General features: G+C 41.3%; 1 protein-coding gene across 1 annotated transcript; it reads left to right on the top strand.

Annotated features, from left to right (window-relative positions):
• Positions 1 to 404: 404 nt before the first annotated feature.
• Positions 405 to 17,877, top strand: vps37ba (VPS37B subunit of ESCRT-I a). Its single transcript, XM_030059425.1, has 4 exons — positions 405 to 597; positions 7,200 to 7,371; positions 14,483 to 14,565; positions 15,079 to 17,877. The coding sequence occupies exons 1-4, from the start codon at positions 493 to 495 to the stop codon at positions 15,580 to 15,582; spliced, it is 864 nt and encodes a 287-aa protein (XP_029915285.1). The 5' UTR covers positions 405 to 492; the 3' UTR covers positions 15,583 to 17,877.
• Positions 17,878 to 18,553: the final 676 nt, after the last annotated feature.

Below are 18,553 nucleotides of genomic sequence, written 5' to 3'. Positions count from 1 at the left end.
TTCCAGCTGCTGGGTGTTTTGGGGAGTTTATTCCGAGCGATAAGAGGGATGTGTGCACTGTGAATGCATTGTCTGTTATTTCGCTATCTGTGTGTATTTATTTGTTTGCAACTGAGATTCTCCTTTGGGGATTAATAAAACTATCTGATCGGATCTAATATTGTTTGCTACCAAAATGTCTAATGCACTTGTTGAAGCTACATTTCTGGGACCAAAGTGTAACAGTGGCTGATGTTTGACAAGTGTGATAAGTGTGATTACATGTACGTCAGCAGCTTATCAGCACAGAGGGACATTGATCCCTTATGCTCACCTGTACATCATGATATTAGAGGTTTTGATGCAGAATGTTATTATTTCCGGCGGCATGTGAAGGCAGCACTGGGCCTGTACCCTCTCAGCTTCCGGTAGAGGAAGCTCGGTCAGCTGTCACAGTCTGAAAGGCGAGAGGAGAGGAGCACAGACGAGGTGAAACACAAAACAACAGCTAAAATGTCTAGTTTTTCTGACAAGTTTAGCGCGTACACGATGACTCAGCTCAACGAACTGCTGGAGGACGACGAAAAACTCACAAAAATCGTCCAGGAGATGGAGGAGGTAGGTTTTAAAAAACGCCAGTCGCTTTTGTATTCTAACGTTAGCAATTGACTCCTTTTCTTCGGTCACTTGTGTTTTTTCCCCTCAACCCTTTGTTGTTTGTTCCTGGCGAGCTCTCTTTACATTGACGGAAATAGTCGCTGTGGCTTCGCGAAGTTACTTACATTTGGTCAAATTCAAGTAGAAAATTGCTTCCCAAGCCCGTGAAATGTTACCAGCCACGGTAACCTTGGGACGGAGCTGGGGCACAGCAGCATTGTTTCAAGTTTTAACCACATGAGGGTTCCCGGTCTGCGACATTGTTGCTCCGGCGAAGTTGGCCTCCACGGACGAACGCATCGGCTAGCTGGTGCCCATAAATTAACAGTACATGTTTTAGTAAATAGATCAGCTAGCTAACTCAGGTAGTGGCCTAGCGCCGACACTCATGCAGGCAGAGAACGACATGTCAAACCAGTCAACCTGACAGCTTGCTGCCTCGGCTGTCGGGATATGTATCACAAGACAGCTGCGGAAACCACAACCTGAGATATTTTCTGAAATATACAATTTCAGTGTAATTTCTTCGAATCGTTGCTCCTCTTTTTGCCAGTAAAACCAAATTAACACCACGGGCCGTTAGCGAGCTAATGTGACCAAATATACTACATAAAAACGCGACATTGTGCTATAATTAAGTGTTGCTTTGTGTTTGTGTGCATGCCGAATTTCCCACCGGACCATAAATATGTAGAAATAATCTTCTTAGAGACGTATTTGTGTGTGTTTTTTTTTCAAGATAAGCAGGGCAACATTAAATTGCCACATTTTGAATGGCGTCTCTGCATAGCGGTGGGGTCTGAGTGACCTTGCTCCGTTGCAGTTCTGTTCATAAAACCTTGAATTCAGCCTCATTTGCAAGTTACTCCCGTCTGCTGTTTGCCCAGTAATTATTTTGTACCTGTTCTGCACCAACAGGCCTGGCTTTACTTCATGATAAGCAGCCGATAAGTCTCAGTTTGTCCATACATGGAGAGATTACAGACCATGGGCCCTACTAGAATGTTATTTCTGCTGACACAAATTTGGCATATCAAGAGGGAAGGCTAGCAGATTAAGTTTTTTTTTTTTTTTTTTTCTTTTTTAATAATACCGGATTTGTTCTTTTTCCCCACGCACAGCAATAGTCACACAGTTTCATTTTCTCTGTGGCACTTTATCTGGATTTTTTTTTTTTTTTATCAGATACACAAATAATCTCAGTGCATAAGAAAATCTTTTACACCTAATATTGGGTTGCTATGGCTTTGCCATTAGCACTCCTTGTTATGATTGAAATGTAGGCATTTGGCCTTGTTCAGCTAAGAGTTTTGCCTGAACGCCTAAAATTTGATTTGCAGTTTAAGCATCTCTTCCAAGACATGGGAACGTACAGGTCAACCTGAGTGTATTAGATCCATTTCACCTTGCAAAAAGCACACAGGAAGCAGTATGCTGTTATTAGTGATTTGCATGAATGTTGTTGTGCTATCAGTGAAGCTTTTGTGCCGTCAGTTCTTTTCAGTCCACGCCCTGTCTGATTGTTTCCATGGTTTCGTTTTCCTCTTCCCATAGGTTACAGCAAGAGGGAAGGGCTTGTTTACAGCAGTGACACAGCAGTTGTTGACTTTAGTTAGTCATAAGATTATGGCAGTGACGAGCCATGTAAGAACATGTCTCAGCCAAAGGTGGAAGTGGGAAATTCCTTAAACATAATGCACTGGACAGGAACAAAAGAAATGGGTGTCTTAACTCACTGGGTGAAACCTGAGAATGACAAGGAGTTCTGGGTGTACAGCTGTAGTGTACACATGCTTTGCTGTAGGCAGTCATCTCCTCATTTTGCAAAACATGATCTGTGACGCACACATACAGCACATGTTGCTTTGAATAATGCAAATAGTAACATGCTTGTGTTTGGAGAAAATGCTAAAAATATCACAGAATTTGAACAGATTCACATAGATCCTCACAAGCTTGAATATGTGTCGTGCCTGCAGATTAACATGTAAATGCCATTTCTGTCTGTAATTGCAGACTGTCTGTGGCTTGTGTTTTTATGAGGCAAGCCTGGACTTCCATAGAGGTGTCGAGGCAATAAACACAAACATAATGACTCTTTCAGTTATTGGTCTTCATCTTCAGCTCTCACACGCACCCAGTTATTGAATTTCCAGCGAATCAAAGCCCGGGATGATTTTGATTCGGAGGTGACCTAGTTTTACAATTCCACCACATGATGTTTCAGCTCATTTAAGCTCCCCATTATATATTTTCAAGTAAGCTGAGTCACATCATCTTGCCTTTTTCCCCTTATCTTTTTTTTTAAACCTTGATTAATTCAGGAATGGGTTTTACACAGCATGCATGCTCTACTTCGCATCTAGAGTTACACATATTCACTGGAGAGTACAGGATGCAAAACCAGCCACCTCTAAGGGGGTGCAGTTGGGTGCTTTGTTCAAGATTCTTGGGCTGTTCCTTTTTTTAATGATACTAATGTCAAAGTGCATCTCTGTTTCACTTCACTGTCCCTGGTCAGACTGTAACCGCTGGTCCAGGGTTTCAAATTTGTAACCTTCCACTCACACGTTCACTGTCATTTAGCCTTCAGTTTTCAAGCATTCTCTCTGTAATATCTGATATGATTGTGGTTACAGAAGACACGAAAGATGAGGAAACACAACTGCGGTTTGAGCACAAGAACTTCAGATTGAATGCTGCCAACTTGAAATGCTCTCTGTGTTGATTCTGTTTGATTGAAGGTTTTTGCTTAGGCTCTCCTAAATTTAGATCTGTGGTGGTCCATCCAAATTGGCTCTTAACCTACTTTTCCTGTGATTATTGCAGTGTTCTCCTTTCTCTTACTGTAAAGCCGGTACAGAGAGAGTTGAGCATTGGAGCATATTTCCCTCTGGAACAATTATGTGTTTGGTTTGACAGAACAAGCCTGCAGTTACAGATGCTATTTAAAGGTCGTCTTCTTCACTGGGCCACAATGAATGAGAAGACTGGCTCTCGCAAACAGCAGCCCGGTCACTTCAGGACCGGGCTGCACAGTGGTAGTAGTGAGACATATTTAGCTTCTTTTTCTGTGTGAAAACAGTAGTTTTCCCAATTCAGTCCAGCCATAAACAAGTCCCACCTCATCTGTTTTTGAAACGGCTTTACCATCAAGACCTACGCTACACCCGTGTATTTTTAGAGCTTTACAACATATTCTCACCCATATCTTGCTGTATTTGCATTCAGAACATTTTATGTGTGCAGTGACTCAGGTGAGAGGTACTAGAGTTATTTTTATTATTCATCATACACATTTGCTGTCTGTGACCCATGCGACCATTTTCAGTAGCCTACAGTTTAAGGGAAAGGTGTCATTTTTTAAAATGTATTTTGTATTTTTTTTTAATTTAAACTTTTGCAACCCAGGAACCTGTGGGTATGCTTTAATTTGAAAAGGTTTTATGTCACCCTCTTAACAAATAAACTTTATTTGTACTTATTTCACATTTTGGGGAAATTTATGCTTAATGGTAAAGAAATTTTAAGTATCTGTTTATAATAATTATTAATTGTTTTCTTGCAAAATGTATTTTATTGCATGCATTTATTATGTATTGTATTAGTTTTGTATTATTTTTATACATTTATTAATTTAAAAAAAATTATTATTTATGTTTACAGATTTTCTCCTTTTTTCCCCTAATTTTTAACGGGGGAGGTTCTGGCTAACTTCCAGGTGCTTTTTTTTTTTTTTTAAATTTTTTAATAATGTTAAGTAATTTTTTGCTGATTTGCTAATCACATTTTCTTCTTGTTTACTCAGACATCAATGGGTTAACCAGGTAGTTTAATAAAGATCAAAATCGTTTTTACAGTGATGGCCTTGCAAAAAGGTTAGCCTAACGTCTCTTGAGGGGCAATGGAGTGGGATTAGATTAAATACAAATGGTCACCTCACAGTCCAAAATATCCATCTGTGCAAGTTATTTAATCATTTACTGAGCTTATATTTGTCTACACAATTGAAAAATCTACCAGCTGTTGGAGGTGGTTTTCTGTTCAAAAGCAGCTTTACTTGTTTGAAGGGTTGCCTGGTGACAGCATCTGGATGACAAGCAGTCTGCTAGCTGATAGTTTTTCATTTGTTTCAAAGAACAAATACAGATTTTGTACATCCCCTCAGCACGTTTGTGACAATGATGTGTAGCTCTTTCTAAACACATTAAGAGGATTGTGGGAGTTATGTGAAAATTTGCAGTTTAAGTGTGAAGTTTCATAATCACCGATTATTTCACAATAATACCACTCTTATTTTCATAAGTTAAGATATAGCTCGCCAAAAGATTAGGCATGATTTTTTTGTACTCTGAAGTTTGATGGTGCTCAGATATAGAGAGGTGATATGTCTCAGTGCTAATGGAGAAACATGAGCTTGCAACTTGAGAACTGTGGGATAAATATGATGTCATATTTCAAAACTGGGGAAAAAAAAGCTAAAAGCTTTGACAGTCAGCCGGTCATCTTGTACATGACCGGCTGTTTCAGAGTTTCAGACCGGAGCTGTGAGACAGTGCTATCATAAATCACGTGACTTGCAAGCTCACAACTGTGTGGGCAGATTTCTGAGAGAAAAGTCTGCATTACAAGCACACCAATGCACATCTGCAAAGATTCAAAATAAAGATTCGCCCTTTCCATACATAAGTTTTAATGGTTCAAAACACAACACATGTGCACCAGCTTTCAAATCATGTTTCTAAGGTTTCAAACCTAGAGAACAAACTAATGCACTGGGAGAACAGTGATAAATCTGAAATGTGAAAATGTGTCATAGAAACAGTGCAAAAAGATTACCTCAGTTGTGAAGAATGAAAACTCAAGTACTAAAGCATTTTGCAGAGATTTGGACTTTGTTTTTATTATTATTAAAACAAACAAACAAACAAAAACAGTTACATAGGGTGCACATTGTGATATTGTCTATATTTTTAGAGCCAGTATTGGCAAACAAATAAAACAAAGTTTAAAAAAAAAAAATTGCTCGTCCATAGTTTTCTTTGCTATATACGTCAGACTTTTGGTCCAATTGATAGATCAGGCAGGAAATTCAAATCAGTCGCTGTCAGTGAGTCACATAAAAATTAAAACACAAATACCAAAGCAGTGCTCAAAAACAGCACAATAAACAAAAATCTGCCAAACTTCAAAAAATAATATCTGCATTTGGAAATCCTGTCAGCTGTGAAGGATGCCATCCGAGTTAACAGGCAGGCTAGGTGCTTACTATAATGTTAGTTAGTAGACAGCTAACATTACTGACAGTGCTGGCAGGATAAACAGTTAATTGTGTTTAAGTTATTTCTTGAATATACCATTTTCTATAAGTTAGCCATATGACATTAGTTAGGCTGTGCAGGCTGAGGTTTTTTTTTTTTTTTAGGTTTGAATGATAAATGTTTTTAACCCTCATTAGTTTTTCACATAAGCTTTAGGGAATTTGTGAATATGTCTTTGTAATATGGTACAAAATAGGCTAGTTAAAATAACCTCTACAGAGGTAGAAAAATTGGCTACCATGAAAGAGTCAGAAATACAGAATATTTAATGAATAAAAATGCAGGCTGTGCTAATAATTGTATGTTTTTTGGAAATGTTATAGCCACACAGAGCCAGTCAGGAAGATTTAAAAGGCAACGGCGAGGTAGACAATGAGGAAGCAGGCCTACCTGATTGTAAAGACAATGATCAACAGAAGAATACATTAAAATGAGGGAAACACAGTAGTGTTAGCATCACTTGACAGAGAGAGACCACCGTGAGCCCCACAGCTTCAGTGCCAGGTGGGAGAGAGCCCCATTTGGAATGATAAGTTTCCTCACCATCTGTTTGCATTACGGTGCTTAATCCCATAGACAACAGCGGCACCAGGGTAAAAATGAGATCTTACAGATCACTTCAAGAGTAAATCACTCACTCAGATAGAGGTGGGCTTTTTCAGTGCAGAGGCAATAGTAACTGCATGATGGTAGCAGAGGTAACCAAGCAGAGCTACAGAAGGTAAAAAGATGAAAAGCAGAAGGTAGTCTATCTAACTTAGCAAATAAATGACATTACGTTTATGGCACAGTATGCAAAACTGCCACATTGATTTAAGTGAGGACCACACAGACTCACCCATCAAATTACATGCTTATGCCACGTTTTGTCAGATGAATCTAAACATCCTCACTTATATCAAACCTTGGCAGGTTGCATAGTGCACTTTTAGAGGCAGATTATTAATGACACATTGCATTTTGGCTGCCAAAAATGGTCAAAATCACAGTAAGGGATTGCTGCATTTTCTCTTCTTTACCACATGAGAAGTTGTATGAAAAGCTTCAGTTTGCGCCTTTGTGTCAGATTGCATCATTGAGATTTCATGATAGCCAGAGTGAATCCTAAGCATTTCCATTGATTTTTTTTTTCTCATAGTGGATTTTTATTAACTCTGCCAACATCATACAAACACCAAAGTGGGGTATCACAGCTTTACAGATACATTTTCCTCAGTGTTTCTTGTATTTTTTGTGTTGCAGATGCAGGACGTGCAGCAGAGCAAGGAAATGACGCTGGCCAGTAACAGAAACTTGGCGGAGCAAAACCTGGCCCTGCAGCCCAACCTGGAGCACAAGAAGGACCTACTCACCAAACGCTACGGCTGCCTGCAGGAGAAATTTGAGGCCTACCAGCTTCGCAAGTCCACCCTAGGTATCAGTACTGCCATTGCAAGTAACAGGTGCCATGCAGGGGATAAAAATAACAGTAACAATAACTTTGCTTTACCCTTTCCCAAAACTGAGTGCTTTACAAGTCCAGGCAACAAAAGTCGAAAATAACACACATGTTCAAGTGAAAGAGGAGTTAAAAAATTCATCAACAGGGGCGCCCAGTGGCTCACCTGCTAGAGCATGGACCATGCATCAAGACTGTGTCCTTACCACAGCTGCCTGGGGTCGATTTCAGCTCCAGCCCTTTGCTGCGTGTCATTCCCTCTCTCTCCTGCCTTTCCTGCCTTTCCATACTGTCACCACTAAATAAAGAAATGCCTCCCAAAAAAATTCAACAGCACACACGTTAGAGGCAGATCAGTCGCTTTGAAAAGTGATTTAAAAGAAAATACATTGACAGTGTTCCTCAGGCAGGTTGTTCTACAATCTTGAGGTTTTGTCAAGACTTACATTATAGAGCCAAGATGAAGGAACAGTCAGAAAAGCCCTGCCTAAGGATCTTTGGCTGTGCTCCAGCCCATATTGGATTAAAAGTTCTGTAATGCAGTTTGGTGCCAAATCTAGACAAGCTTTTAAAGTTATCATTAAAATCTTAAATTAAATTCTAAAACTATTGGGGAGCCAAGGAAGAGAAGCTTAGAGCTGAGTGATATGATCTTGACATTTGGTGTCAGTAACAACTCTAGTGGCTGCATCGTGTATGAGCTGAAGATGAGTAAGTGACTTAAGGTTTCTAGAGACTCTTAATGCAAGGATATAAATGGATGGTTTTCTCCAGGTTGGCAGTGAATAAAAATGACTTTATTTTGGAAACATGAATTGGAAAGAGCATAACTCTGATTGAAACAGGTCAAAATCAAAAGTCAAATTTTTGCCAGTTGGCTTTTACTAAACAGGATATCTAGTTTTGCTATGGGACAGATTAAAGGAAGGAGGGCCAAGGATATTTCTTTACAGATTTGGTGAGGTTGAGCTGTGAAAATTGCAATGCAATATGTGTGAAGCATTTGAGTAAGAAATCAAAACTGTATGGCTTATTGGGCCTCACTGCTAAGAATTGAAAAGTATTGTTTTTTTTCCCTCTGCTCAAACAGGTATGTTCTAAAAATAAACCATAACTACAAAACACCATAGCTTACTTACCTGGCTTGAACAAGTATGATAATCCTTTAATTTCCTCAGCAGTATGCTGTATGTTTGGTGATTCTGATAATTCTTGCCTAATCTTTCTTCCAAAGAGCAACCTTATTATTTAGAGTTGTGACAGATCCATATGCCATAAGAAACATCTGTTACACGTTATTAGAGATTTGGTGACATATTTCTGATTTTAAGCCATCAAAAAGAAAATCTGAAGGCAAAGAGGAAAGTCAGGCAGGTGAGTCATGCGGTCTGCATGATGCTGGAGCCCTGAGATCCTGGCTAAAATATGAAGGCACTTTATGTAAATAATGCATGATTTTATGGCTGATAACAAATATTTCTGGCTTGTAAATTTTCTCAGTGTACCTGCCTTTGGCAGATGAGCCAAAAAGTTAATTTTGGACCCTATCAGATGCTATCCCAAACTTTCGCCGAATGGAAAACCAAAAAAAGTGGATAGGGCCGTGGAGGAGTAGGTACTAGGTAATGAAAAAGCGTGTTCTCCCTATAACAGATCAGACCAGTTCTGCCAGTTCCCAGGTTTCTTATCATAGTCAGCCATATCGACAAGATAGTGTATCATGTTGCTGCAGTAGTCACTAGAGCAGATCTCTGCCAGGTCTGAGCAGGTTCCAGATATAAATTAGATCCACACTGTGCCTGCGGTACCTCATAAAGACAGAGAGGCCTGTATTACCCCTTACCGACACACCTTCAAGCACTTTGCAGTGTGTGAGCAAGACAGAGTGACGATACTTGTGACCTTGGTTGACGCAACGGTTGCCAAGCAGCCCACTCAAAATAGCATGCCAACAATTCACTACTCTTTGTTCTGGCTTCTGCTATGCTGATAAAAGTTTGACTTTGCCTCTTCCCTGCAAAGCATACACACGCTGTTTGTAAAAGCTTGTACAGTATATACATACTGTACATACAGTGGAAGACAAAGTCTACACATCACCCCTTTCAAATTGTTGTAGTTTTTTCCATGAAGCCTGAATTGAAAATGAAGACAGAGGCTTATCCAGAAAGAAAGGCCTGTGTTATCGAAGCAAGTGGTATGCACACTTATGCAATGTATGTTTTAATTTCTATGTCATTAGAGATAGACATGAGCTGCCTTTTTTTAATTTGATTTTGTGTACGTCTGGTTGAAAGCTTATTCAATTTAAGCCTCAAAGCAATACCCATAAAAATTGGTTATGTGTATATTTGCCGTTTGAAGCTACATTTTGGCCTGGATATAATTTCTCAGGGAAGAGTAGCTGTACCAATGTAGCAGCCAGTGGTTTTGATTGTTGACAGTGAAACATGGCTTTTTGTCAAATGTAGGTTACCCAGTGCCCCCCCTGCTCCGTGCGCTTGCTGTCCTAGTTGTGGATTTGCTGTAGTGCAGCACGGGAAGGACAGGGATGCTCGCAGCTCAGAGCAACTTAGCCATTTGACCCATATGAAAGGCACAGTCCACACTGATGCAACATAGTGAGCTATGTTTTCTTCTCATTCAGTTATCCCCCACCACCTTCAACACTAACACCACTACTAAACCCATCCTTTTCCCCTGGTAACTTGCCAATGCATCATCTCTTACTGTGCATGAAGCTCTGTAGGCCAGAGTAGTAGGGTGAAACAGCCTCAACACAAACACACACACACACACCCTCCCGCCTGTGAGCACAGCAGCCCACAGTGGGCCATTGTGCTGCTGGGCAGGCTGGGGTAAAACAACCATGGTGGGTGGGAGGGAGTGGTGGATGATGGGACTGGCAGGGAGGGAAGAAGGGAGGGTGGGAGAGAGAGAAAGGCAGCCAGGCGAGCCAAAAACTCCCCCTCAGATTCACAGTGGAGGCCGACGTGGATTCATTTACTAAATGGCTGTCTCATGATCCCCAGGCCCAGACTGTGTGTTCTGGGCTCACCAGGCTCTCTGCTGAGCCAGAGAATCACAGCTTTGTGTGGAGGAGTGCTGCTGATATGCCTGAGAGTCTGCCTTGTTATGGGAGAGAGGGGCTGGACAGAAAGGAATGGGAATTCACCCTGGAAAAAGGCGCTGTGCCAAGAGCAGAGGCTCTGTCTGTCTGAAGGTTTATTCAATTTGCACTCTGTCAGTTTTTACTGACAGAGTGCAAATTCAGTGATCTTTCTCCCTCATGTCCTCCAGATGATTGAGTAGCAAGAATTTACTGCTAAATTGACCAGCACTGCACCAAGACAACTGAATCACATGGCATCTCCTCCACGGCCCCTTATTCATCTGTCAGACAAGATGGGCTAAACCTTAGAAACAATCAAAACAATAATCAGTGTATGTGATTATTGTTGTTAGAGGTTTGATGGTGATTTTTAATGAACGGTCAGCCGTTTTCTGGGCCACTGAGCACAGTGGTGATTTCTTAGGAGAGGGCGTTAAGGTTCACAAAGTTTTGAAATGCCTGGAGTCATTCTAGAAGAAAGCTGGTTAAATTAAGCCTCTGTTTAGCTGGAGGTGGAAGACAAGGCAACCTAGCCAAGACCCTGTTTTTTCTTTCTTTCTTTCTTGTATCTCTCTCTTACTCACTCTCTTGCTTTCCACACCCTGAATCCCCTTCTCTCACCCACCCTTTTAACCCTTAACCAGCCAAGCTGTCAAACCTGTTATTTACAGTAATCGCAGTAGATTTACTTGCATAAATATTGACTCAGTGAGCTGCCCAGTACAACCACTGGCCTCTAAGGGGTAAAGACAACAGTTGAGTGCGTGTCTTAAGGAAACATCAATAATGGTTTGTTTAGGGAAAGGCTGATAACACAAAGAACTGAATATTGGTCAGTCACTGTCATCAACTTCTGGATTATAGATGTCCCTGACTGCCAATCAGTACGCTTTTCTTATTATTTTATACCAGATATCTGACCAGAGACATCATTCCAGTGTATTGTGAGAGGATTTTTACTCGACAGCTTCAATGATGTGAGGTTCTGGAAATTAGATTACTATAGCTTTCGTAAATGTAGTGTCCCGTGATGGTCTAAGTGCTGTTTCAGAGGCTTTTCCATCCAGAGAAAAATCAAATTCTGGAGGAAAAAGAAAGTTCTTGGATTGAATATGGTAAAACATTAAGATAGAATAGAGATTAAGATGTCAGCCGCACATATCGGTTATTGGCACCTTCAGTTTAGAAATATTGGCTTTCAAAAAAATTCACATACTTGCTTAACCCCTAACGCAGATATCTCACACACTGTTTTTTTCCCCGTGTCTAACTGTAGCTTATGTCCAGTGTAGAAATTATTCAGCTCACATCTTTGTACACTGTGTTGCCATGCAGAGCAGGAAGCCTAGAATAGCACTGGAAGTTAGGTTAGATTAGATGTCACCCATAATTTAAGACCATTGTATTTTGTCTGGGTCTGGTGGAATGTAGGTGAATGAACAATGCCACAGCAGAGATCACAAAACTGCTTTATGCAACGTTGGCCTCACTACCAGGGTGTCACTGTATTTGTGTGTGTGTGTGTGTGTGTGTGTGTGTAATCCCAGCTCCAGCTGGTGTTGACTTTCAGCCCTTGTCAGGAGCACAAACAAAACAGGCTTCCTCCTTAGAGACCGCCTATTCCGTTTCAGTTGACTCACCGAGGCCTCGCTAGCACACCACAAACACAGCGATGTTAGGAACTGTTGAAGTGCCAGTCACAGGACATTGACTGGCAGAATTCACACAGTTTTTATTTCCCAGCTTTGTAAGACTGAACACATGCCAACACACTTCATCTTTATTAAGAGTCGAAGGAATCTTCTTGATTTATTGGCAAATAAGATCCTCGATTGACCCAGCATGTTTAATCACACTTAATCTGTAATGCATGTGAGTTGCATGTTAGGATCCTGTGACTCAGCCGTATTAGGAGGAATAATGAGGTGTAATAATAAGGGATTGTCACCGATATGGCGCTATTCTTGGAACTCAGTACTGACACCTATCAGCTTGGGTGTTTGATATGGAATATATGGATTGGACTGAGGGCACCTGACAGCACAGGCATATCATTTTGTTTCGTGTGGGTGGAGGTGCATCGCCCTCCCTTCCCTGTAACACACAATTGAAAGGGCTGGGCAATTTGGCAAAAACATCATTTTCAGGCAGTATCACAAAAGACAATATGATCATGATTCTTTTTTGATGTTGATATTTTGTAGGTTACTGAAGACTATAACCAAACTAATTCCCCTATTTATGAAAATATAGCCCCATGAGGAGACAAAACCTAAAAAATAAAAGTGTAACATACATATTTTCTCAATGAATGTACCTAAAACACAGTCTAGCTGTTCAGCTGCAAGGTCCTCACTGCCTTTAGACCCCCTGTCTCGTATGCAGGTCATTTCTCCTCACTTAAAAAGTGGACATTGTGAGTTTTGTGTTCAATCTTGTCTCAGCATTCTAAGTACAGATGTGGATTCCCATTTTTATGGGAATCTTATCCATGGCCAGGTAACGTATCACAGCATCAGTTCTCTCTTTCCAGCGCTTACTTGTCATGTCATATGGAGTGCCTTTCTCAAATGCCAGAAGTTGTTTGTTTTGGCCTCTGGCTGTGTGGTTGAGGCTGGTTGTGACACATCTATGTGAGATCCCCCACCAGTTTCTCTTTTGCCATGGTCTGTGGGCTGCTTTCTTTTGAGGTTGTTTAAAAAGATTTGTCGTATTGTCATCCAACACATGAACCATGTCTTTTCAAACTTTGTAAATAACTGTTACTTGCACCGTGTTGATTCTGGAAAATCCACACCAAGCCTGGCATCACCAGACCAATTCACAAATGTGAATTAGTCTAGAATTTCCCTGGAATTTCTCCTTTTGACTGAACAGCCTGAAAAGTTAATCAGTTCCTCAGTGGCCCATGACAGACCTAGTCCAGGTTTTGTGATGACATTTGAATCCGTTCGCCTCTTTGGGATATGCCACGCCCCCTTTTGGCCAAAGAGGGTGAAAAGTTGGCCAACTTTTCCTTGGCCCATGACTAGCCTTCCCACCAAATTTGCTGGAGATCCAAGCATTTGTTTGGAAGTCATGCATGTAATGAACAGATGCATGCCAATTCATTGTACCTCCCTTTTGGATGTCTTTGGGTGGGGGACAACAGTGCTTTCCAAAAAAAGTATTACCTCATAACAGTCGGTGCAGACAGTTGGCTGGGATGTCAGTTTATGCTTTAAATATTTGACCCACCAAAGCTCACAAGAAAAGCCAGACTGTAAAAATATGAGGGTAAAGCAAAAATGATTAACTTAAACATCATTCTGTTGTCCTTTGTATTCCTACTTTCATACCTACACTGGTATATTGTTTTTATTCTTTTTAATTTAGTGAAAGCTCCTAAACTCAAGGGGGATACACCCACCTTGTTGTGAGCGACCCAACATTCTAGTTTAAAACACATTTGAGAAGGCTGATACTCATTTTTAGATATGTTAATGTTTGTTTTTGTCAGAGGGGTCTAACAATCACTGCTCCTTTGCTCCTCCTCCTCCTCGCTCCTTTGCAATGAGATTGTTTAGACATGCATGGCTGTATAGTATCACTGCAGAAATTTTCTTTGCAATTCTGATTCACCATCAAAATGTTTCATAACAAAACCTTTTTGGAGAGTATGTAGAATAAGTCCAAAACCTGGGGCACCTTCATTACAACATTGTATCTACAGTGATAACAGATTCTCACATGGGAAATTAACTAACTTGTTTAGTGTGTGGTCTTGTATACTTATGCTTTACATTATCCTGAGGCAGTGTAACATACTTGATACTGAACACATGGGCGGAGATGCTGCCAGTCGTGTTGTCAGACAGTTTTGAGTTGATAATATCCTGATGATGACAAAGAGTGGGTATTTCTTTACTCAGGTAAGGTGTGGCTCTCCCCATTAAAATAACGTTTTTCTTGTTTTTCTTTCTTCTTCTTTCACAGACCACAAGTCAGGAAACGCCTCCCTGGACATTTTGCTGGCTCTACTGCAGGCAGAGGGAGCCAAAATTGAAGAGGAGACAGAAGTAAGCATGATACTGCTGTCTATCCACACAAACCTAATGCATCCCTTGGTGACATAAGTCACCAAGGGATGCAGTCATTAAATCATATACATTTGCTGTTGTTTAAAGGTATTGGAAACACTGAAACATATTTTTGAGCTTTTAAATGCTGTCCGACTGTTTCACGTTGCAGTTTCCATTCCTGCTCTCTGCCTAGCATACTGTAGTTTTCAAACCAGTGGAGTAGTCAGAACTGTGCTGAAACTGGGGGTACCATGCTTTAAGTATTCTGCAACAAATTCTTCATTGCTCTAATGTTTTACTCTCTGGTTTGATGACATAGGAAAGCATGGGGACCCAGTGAATCAACAGTCTTTCCTGTAACTAAAATATTCACAGATTCAATCCCTGCAACAACCATGTGTCCCGGATTTACTTTTTTCTGTGATCTTCCTTGAACATCCATCTGCTTCCATCCTCATGACTCAGGGCATTCTCTAAATCCGTCTCAATTCTCTCTTCCTGTGTCAACAGAACATGGCTGACTCATTCCTGGACGGCGAAGTGACTCTGGACACGTTCATCGATGCCTACCAGAGCAACAGGAAGCTGGCCCACCTGAGGAGGGTGAAGATTGAGAAGCTCCAGGAGATGGTGATGAAGGGCCAGCGGCTCCCCCAGGCGCTGGCCTCCGCCTCTCGACCTCAAGATGTGTCGGCAGCAGCCAGACCTTCATCCTCGCTGCTCAATGACGCCAGCAGCGGCTCCTCACCCATTGCTCAGCCCAGGAGAAAACCCCCGCCACCTCCATCCCAGCCAGCCCCAATTCTAAACGCACCTCCAGCTCCTGCTGCTGCTCCTCAACCTCCCGTCTTCTATACACCAACTCCATACCCCCCAATTCCTCCCAGAACAGGCCAGCCGTTCTCCAACGTCACCTCCAGCTACTCCAACCCCTTCCTCTCTCAGTACCCCCCCGCCTTGCCCCAGAGGCCTCCTCCTCGTATGACCCCACAACCCGGTTTCATCATGCAGTAAAAATAAAATCAGCTGCCACTCAGAGGATGCAGTGTGTGCTGTGGACTTTTCACTACTGAAACTCCTCTGGGCACTACCTTCCCATGTGGTCGACCTTCTTGGAATATATCCAATCGCAATACAAGAAGGTGCACCTTCACCGGCTGGTCTGGTCACGTTCATCTGGAAACCGATCTTCAATAATCTCTGTTGGTTTGTGTTCACCTCTCAGTCCATGACAGTCCTGACAAAAACCATGTGACTAGTCTGGTCTTGACTCTGCTAGCCCGAGTGGGCTTGCAGGAGGCTCTGGTCAAACAAGTGTTGGTCTGTGGGTCACTTGCCTGGGACTCGCCATTTAACAGCACTTTTTGTCTTCAGGCAGGGCCCATCCTTTTTCAGTCTCTCACCTCCTTCCAGTCATGTTCCTCTGACTATGCTGTTTTAAGGAAGATTAGAGTCATTCCAAAAGGGGTTGAATTAGTCATTTTCTATTTTCCTGCAGCAGCTTAATAATTGACTGGTAAAGTATATGCAAGCAAAGAGAGACCTTAATTACTGTGCAGTTTTGACAGAAATATCATTTCCCAGATCATGTTGGGGCAAAACTGCATCTTTGCTGTTTTTGTTTTATAAATCCACACGGTACATAGAAATATTTGAATTTCAGTAACATTTTACTATAGAGTACTAATGGAATTATGTTAATAATTGCCAGGATAGACTGATTAACATTGTTCTATGTACAGAAGGGCTTTGGTTCGTGTATGTACTCTTCAATATGTGGCTGTGTCTAAAAGGTGTGTGGACCTGCCTGTTTTAAGATGGCCAGCGGTTCTGTCTGGTCTCTCTCAGGGCAGATGGTTAAGTTGAAGAAGTGTTGGGGAGAGCTTGTGGGATTACAGATATTCTGATTTATTGAAAACTAGGCCTTTGGAGCCTTGCCTAAAATGAAGGATTTATGTATAGCCATACAGTACATTTCCTCCGTGTGTTGTGCTCCAGTGGGTTCATGATGTAATGCAACACTCCTTATTATGTCCATTGTCTTTAACATCCTCAGTTGGGATTGAAAAATATGCCAGCAGTTGTTTGGATCTCAAGTTTAAATCCGTTCAGTTTCCTGTCTCGTTGACTGAGCACCAAAGACTCCTCATGCCACTCCCTGTTCAGCGTCTTTTGCTACAGTCTTTTTTTGATGTGAATGCAACATTTAGTGAGATAATCGACTGTACTTCCCATCATATTAGCTCGTGAAGAAGATATCCGTGGCAGTTGTTGTACAGGCTTTTGTGTGGATGGCTGAAATACATTCATGTTAGCATTGTTGAAGCTGGAACACTCTTTTTGTAAAACGTGCAAGCCCAGATCTCACGAAAAGGAACTCGCAAGGTCAAACCTGGCTTTGGGAGGAAACTCTTTTCTGGTGTGCTACAAATTCACTTTTTTCCTCCCCTCCTGACTGCTGTCACTATGCACTGTTGAAGAGCCGCGAGTGCCTACACTTGAACTGATGTTGATCACATCCTGCTGACTACTCCATGTTTCTCTATCTGTGTACAGCTCACTGACTTGGCCTGATAGCTCGACAAGCCCCGCCCCCACCCCCCACGAAAAGGCCTAGCATCAGGTCTTCTCTTGTGACTGATGTGATCTAACACTAGATGGTGGAAGAAGCATCCGTCTGACCCTCAGTGCATCAGGCTTTGCTTTTTCGGTAGGAGCTGAAGGCCAAAATAGAGTGCTGTTGAACATGTGCCAGAGAGACAAGAGACATCTCCTCAGGCTGTGTGCCTACTGGTGCTTGTGCTACTCTTCCATTCTTTTTACATCAAATGGAGGTTTGCCTGAGGTCGCTTTGTGTTATTTTTCATTTCGTTTTTTTTTTTTTTTTTTCTTAAGATTAGTGAAATTACAGGGCTCTGAGATGTTTGTTTCATATCATTGTGATGATGTGTCCCCTCACGGCAAACAAGAGAACCATGGAATGGGCAAAGCGTACTCGTTGGCAAGCAAAACTGCAGAAGTAGCAGAAGCTAAGGCATCAGTGTCTCGATAAACCAGCATTTGTAACAACTAACAATGAGTAATTCTTGTGTGCATGGCCTTTGATCTTCGTGTTCCCTTTAATACTTTTTTTTTTTTTTTTTTAGCTGTCGAGCTGCTTTTTTTGTTTAAACTGATCCCCTGTATTCATGGTTTTATATGTGGTTGGTGGTATTTTAAGTGTAATGTTGTAGGTATTTACTTATTATAATGAATGTTTAAGTGGAATTTAAGGCTATTTTCAAGTTCAATAAATCTAAAGTTTTTGTATCTGGTTTTATCCTGTTGGTTTTGTTCCCCACTCACCCTGAACACATCTCACCCCCCTCACTTCTCATATTCCTCAACATGGCTTTTACAGATACCAGTTGTGTGTTAGATGAATTATGATAGATTATAGTGGCTTCACGTGTACTGGCCCATTTTTGGTTGAAATATGAAGCAAGGGGGCCATCTAGTGTTCCCAGTTGTTATTGAATTCTTTCAGTAAGAAAGAACCCTAACCCTAACTCTCCTTTGAAACCCCAAAAAACACATACACAATATGAATTTGCTCCCTTCTGATAACATACCATTTGTGTTTTTGAGCAGAAACACAGCCTTTTAATGCAACCAATCCACCAGCCAGGGATTGCATTTTACCACGTTTTCTTGTCAGTTGATTATCTCTTACAGTGAGAAGAAATTCTCACTGACGTACTTACAAGGCTTCTGACACGATCTAACCTGTCTTTGAAATTGAATAATTATGGTACCACATCACAGTGCTGTGGTACATTATTTGAGAACTCCTTTTTACAATGTCCAACCTGTTTGACTGGTGGAACATGTGACTGAATCAGACTGTTTTCTTTTACGTTGCCATAGTTTTGGCCTCAGTTCTCTTTGAGAAGAGATCTCGTTCTCAGTAAAGACCACTCAATTAAATAAAGGCACCACTCATCTG

The sequence above is a fragment of the Myripristis murdjan genome, chromosome 9, assembly GCF_902150065.1.
Source record: "Myripristis murdjan chromosome 9, fMyrMur1.1, whole genome shotgun sequence".
In the NCBI taxonomy this organism is placed as follows: domain Eukaryota; kingdom Metazoa; phylum Chordata; class Actinopteri; order Holocentriformes; family Holocentridae; genus Myripristis; species Myripristis murdjan.
Note: the sequence above shows the minus strand (reverse complement) of the source record. Positions and strands in the feature narration are given on the sequence as shown.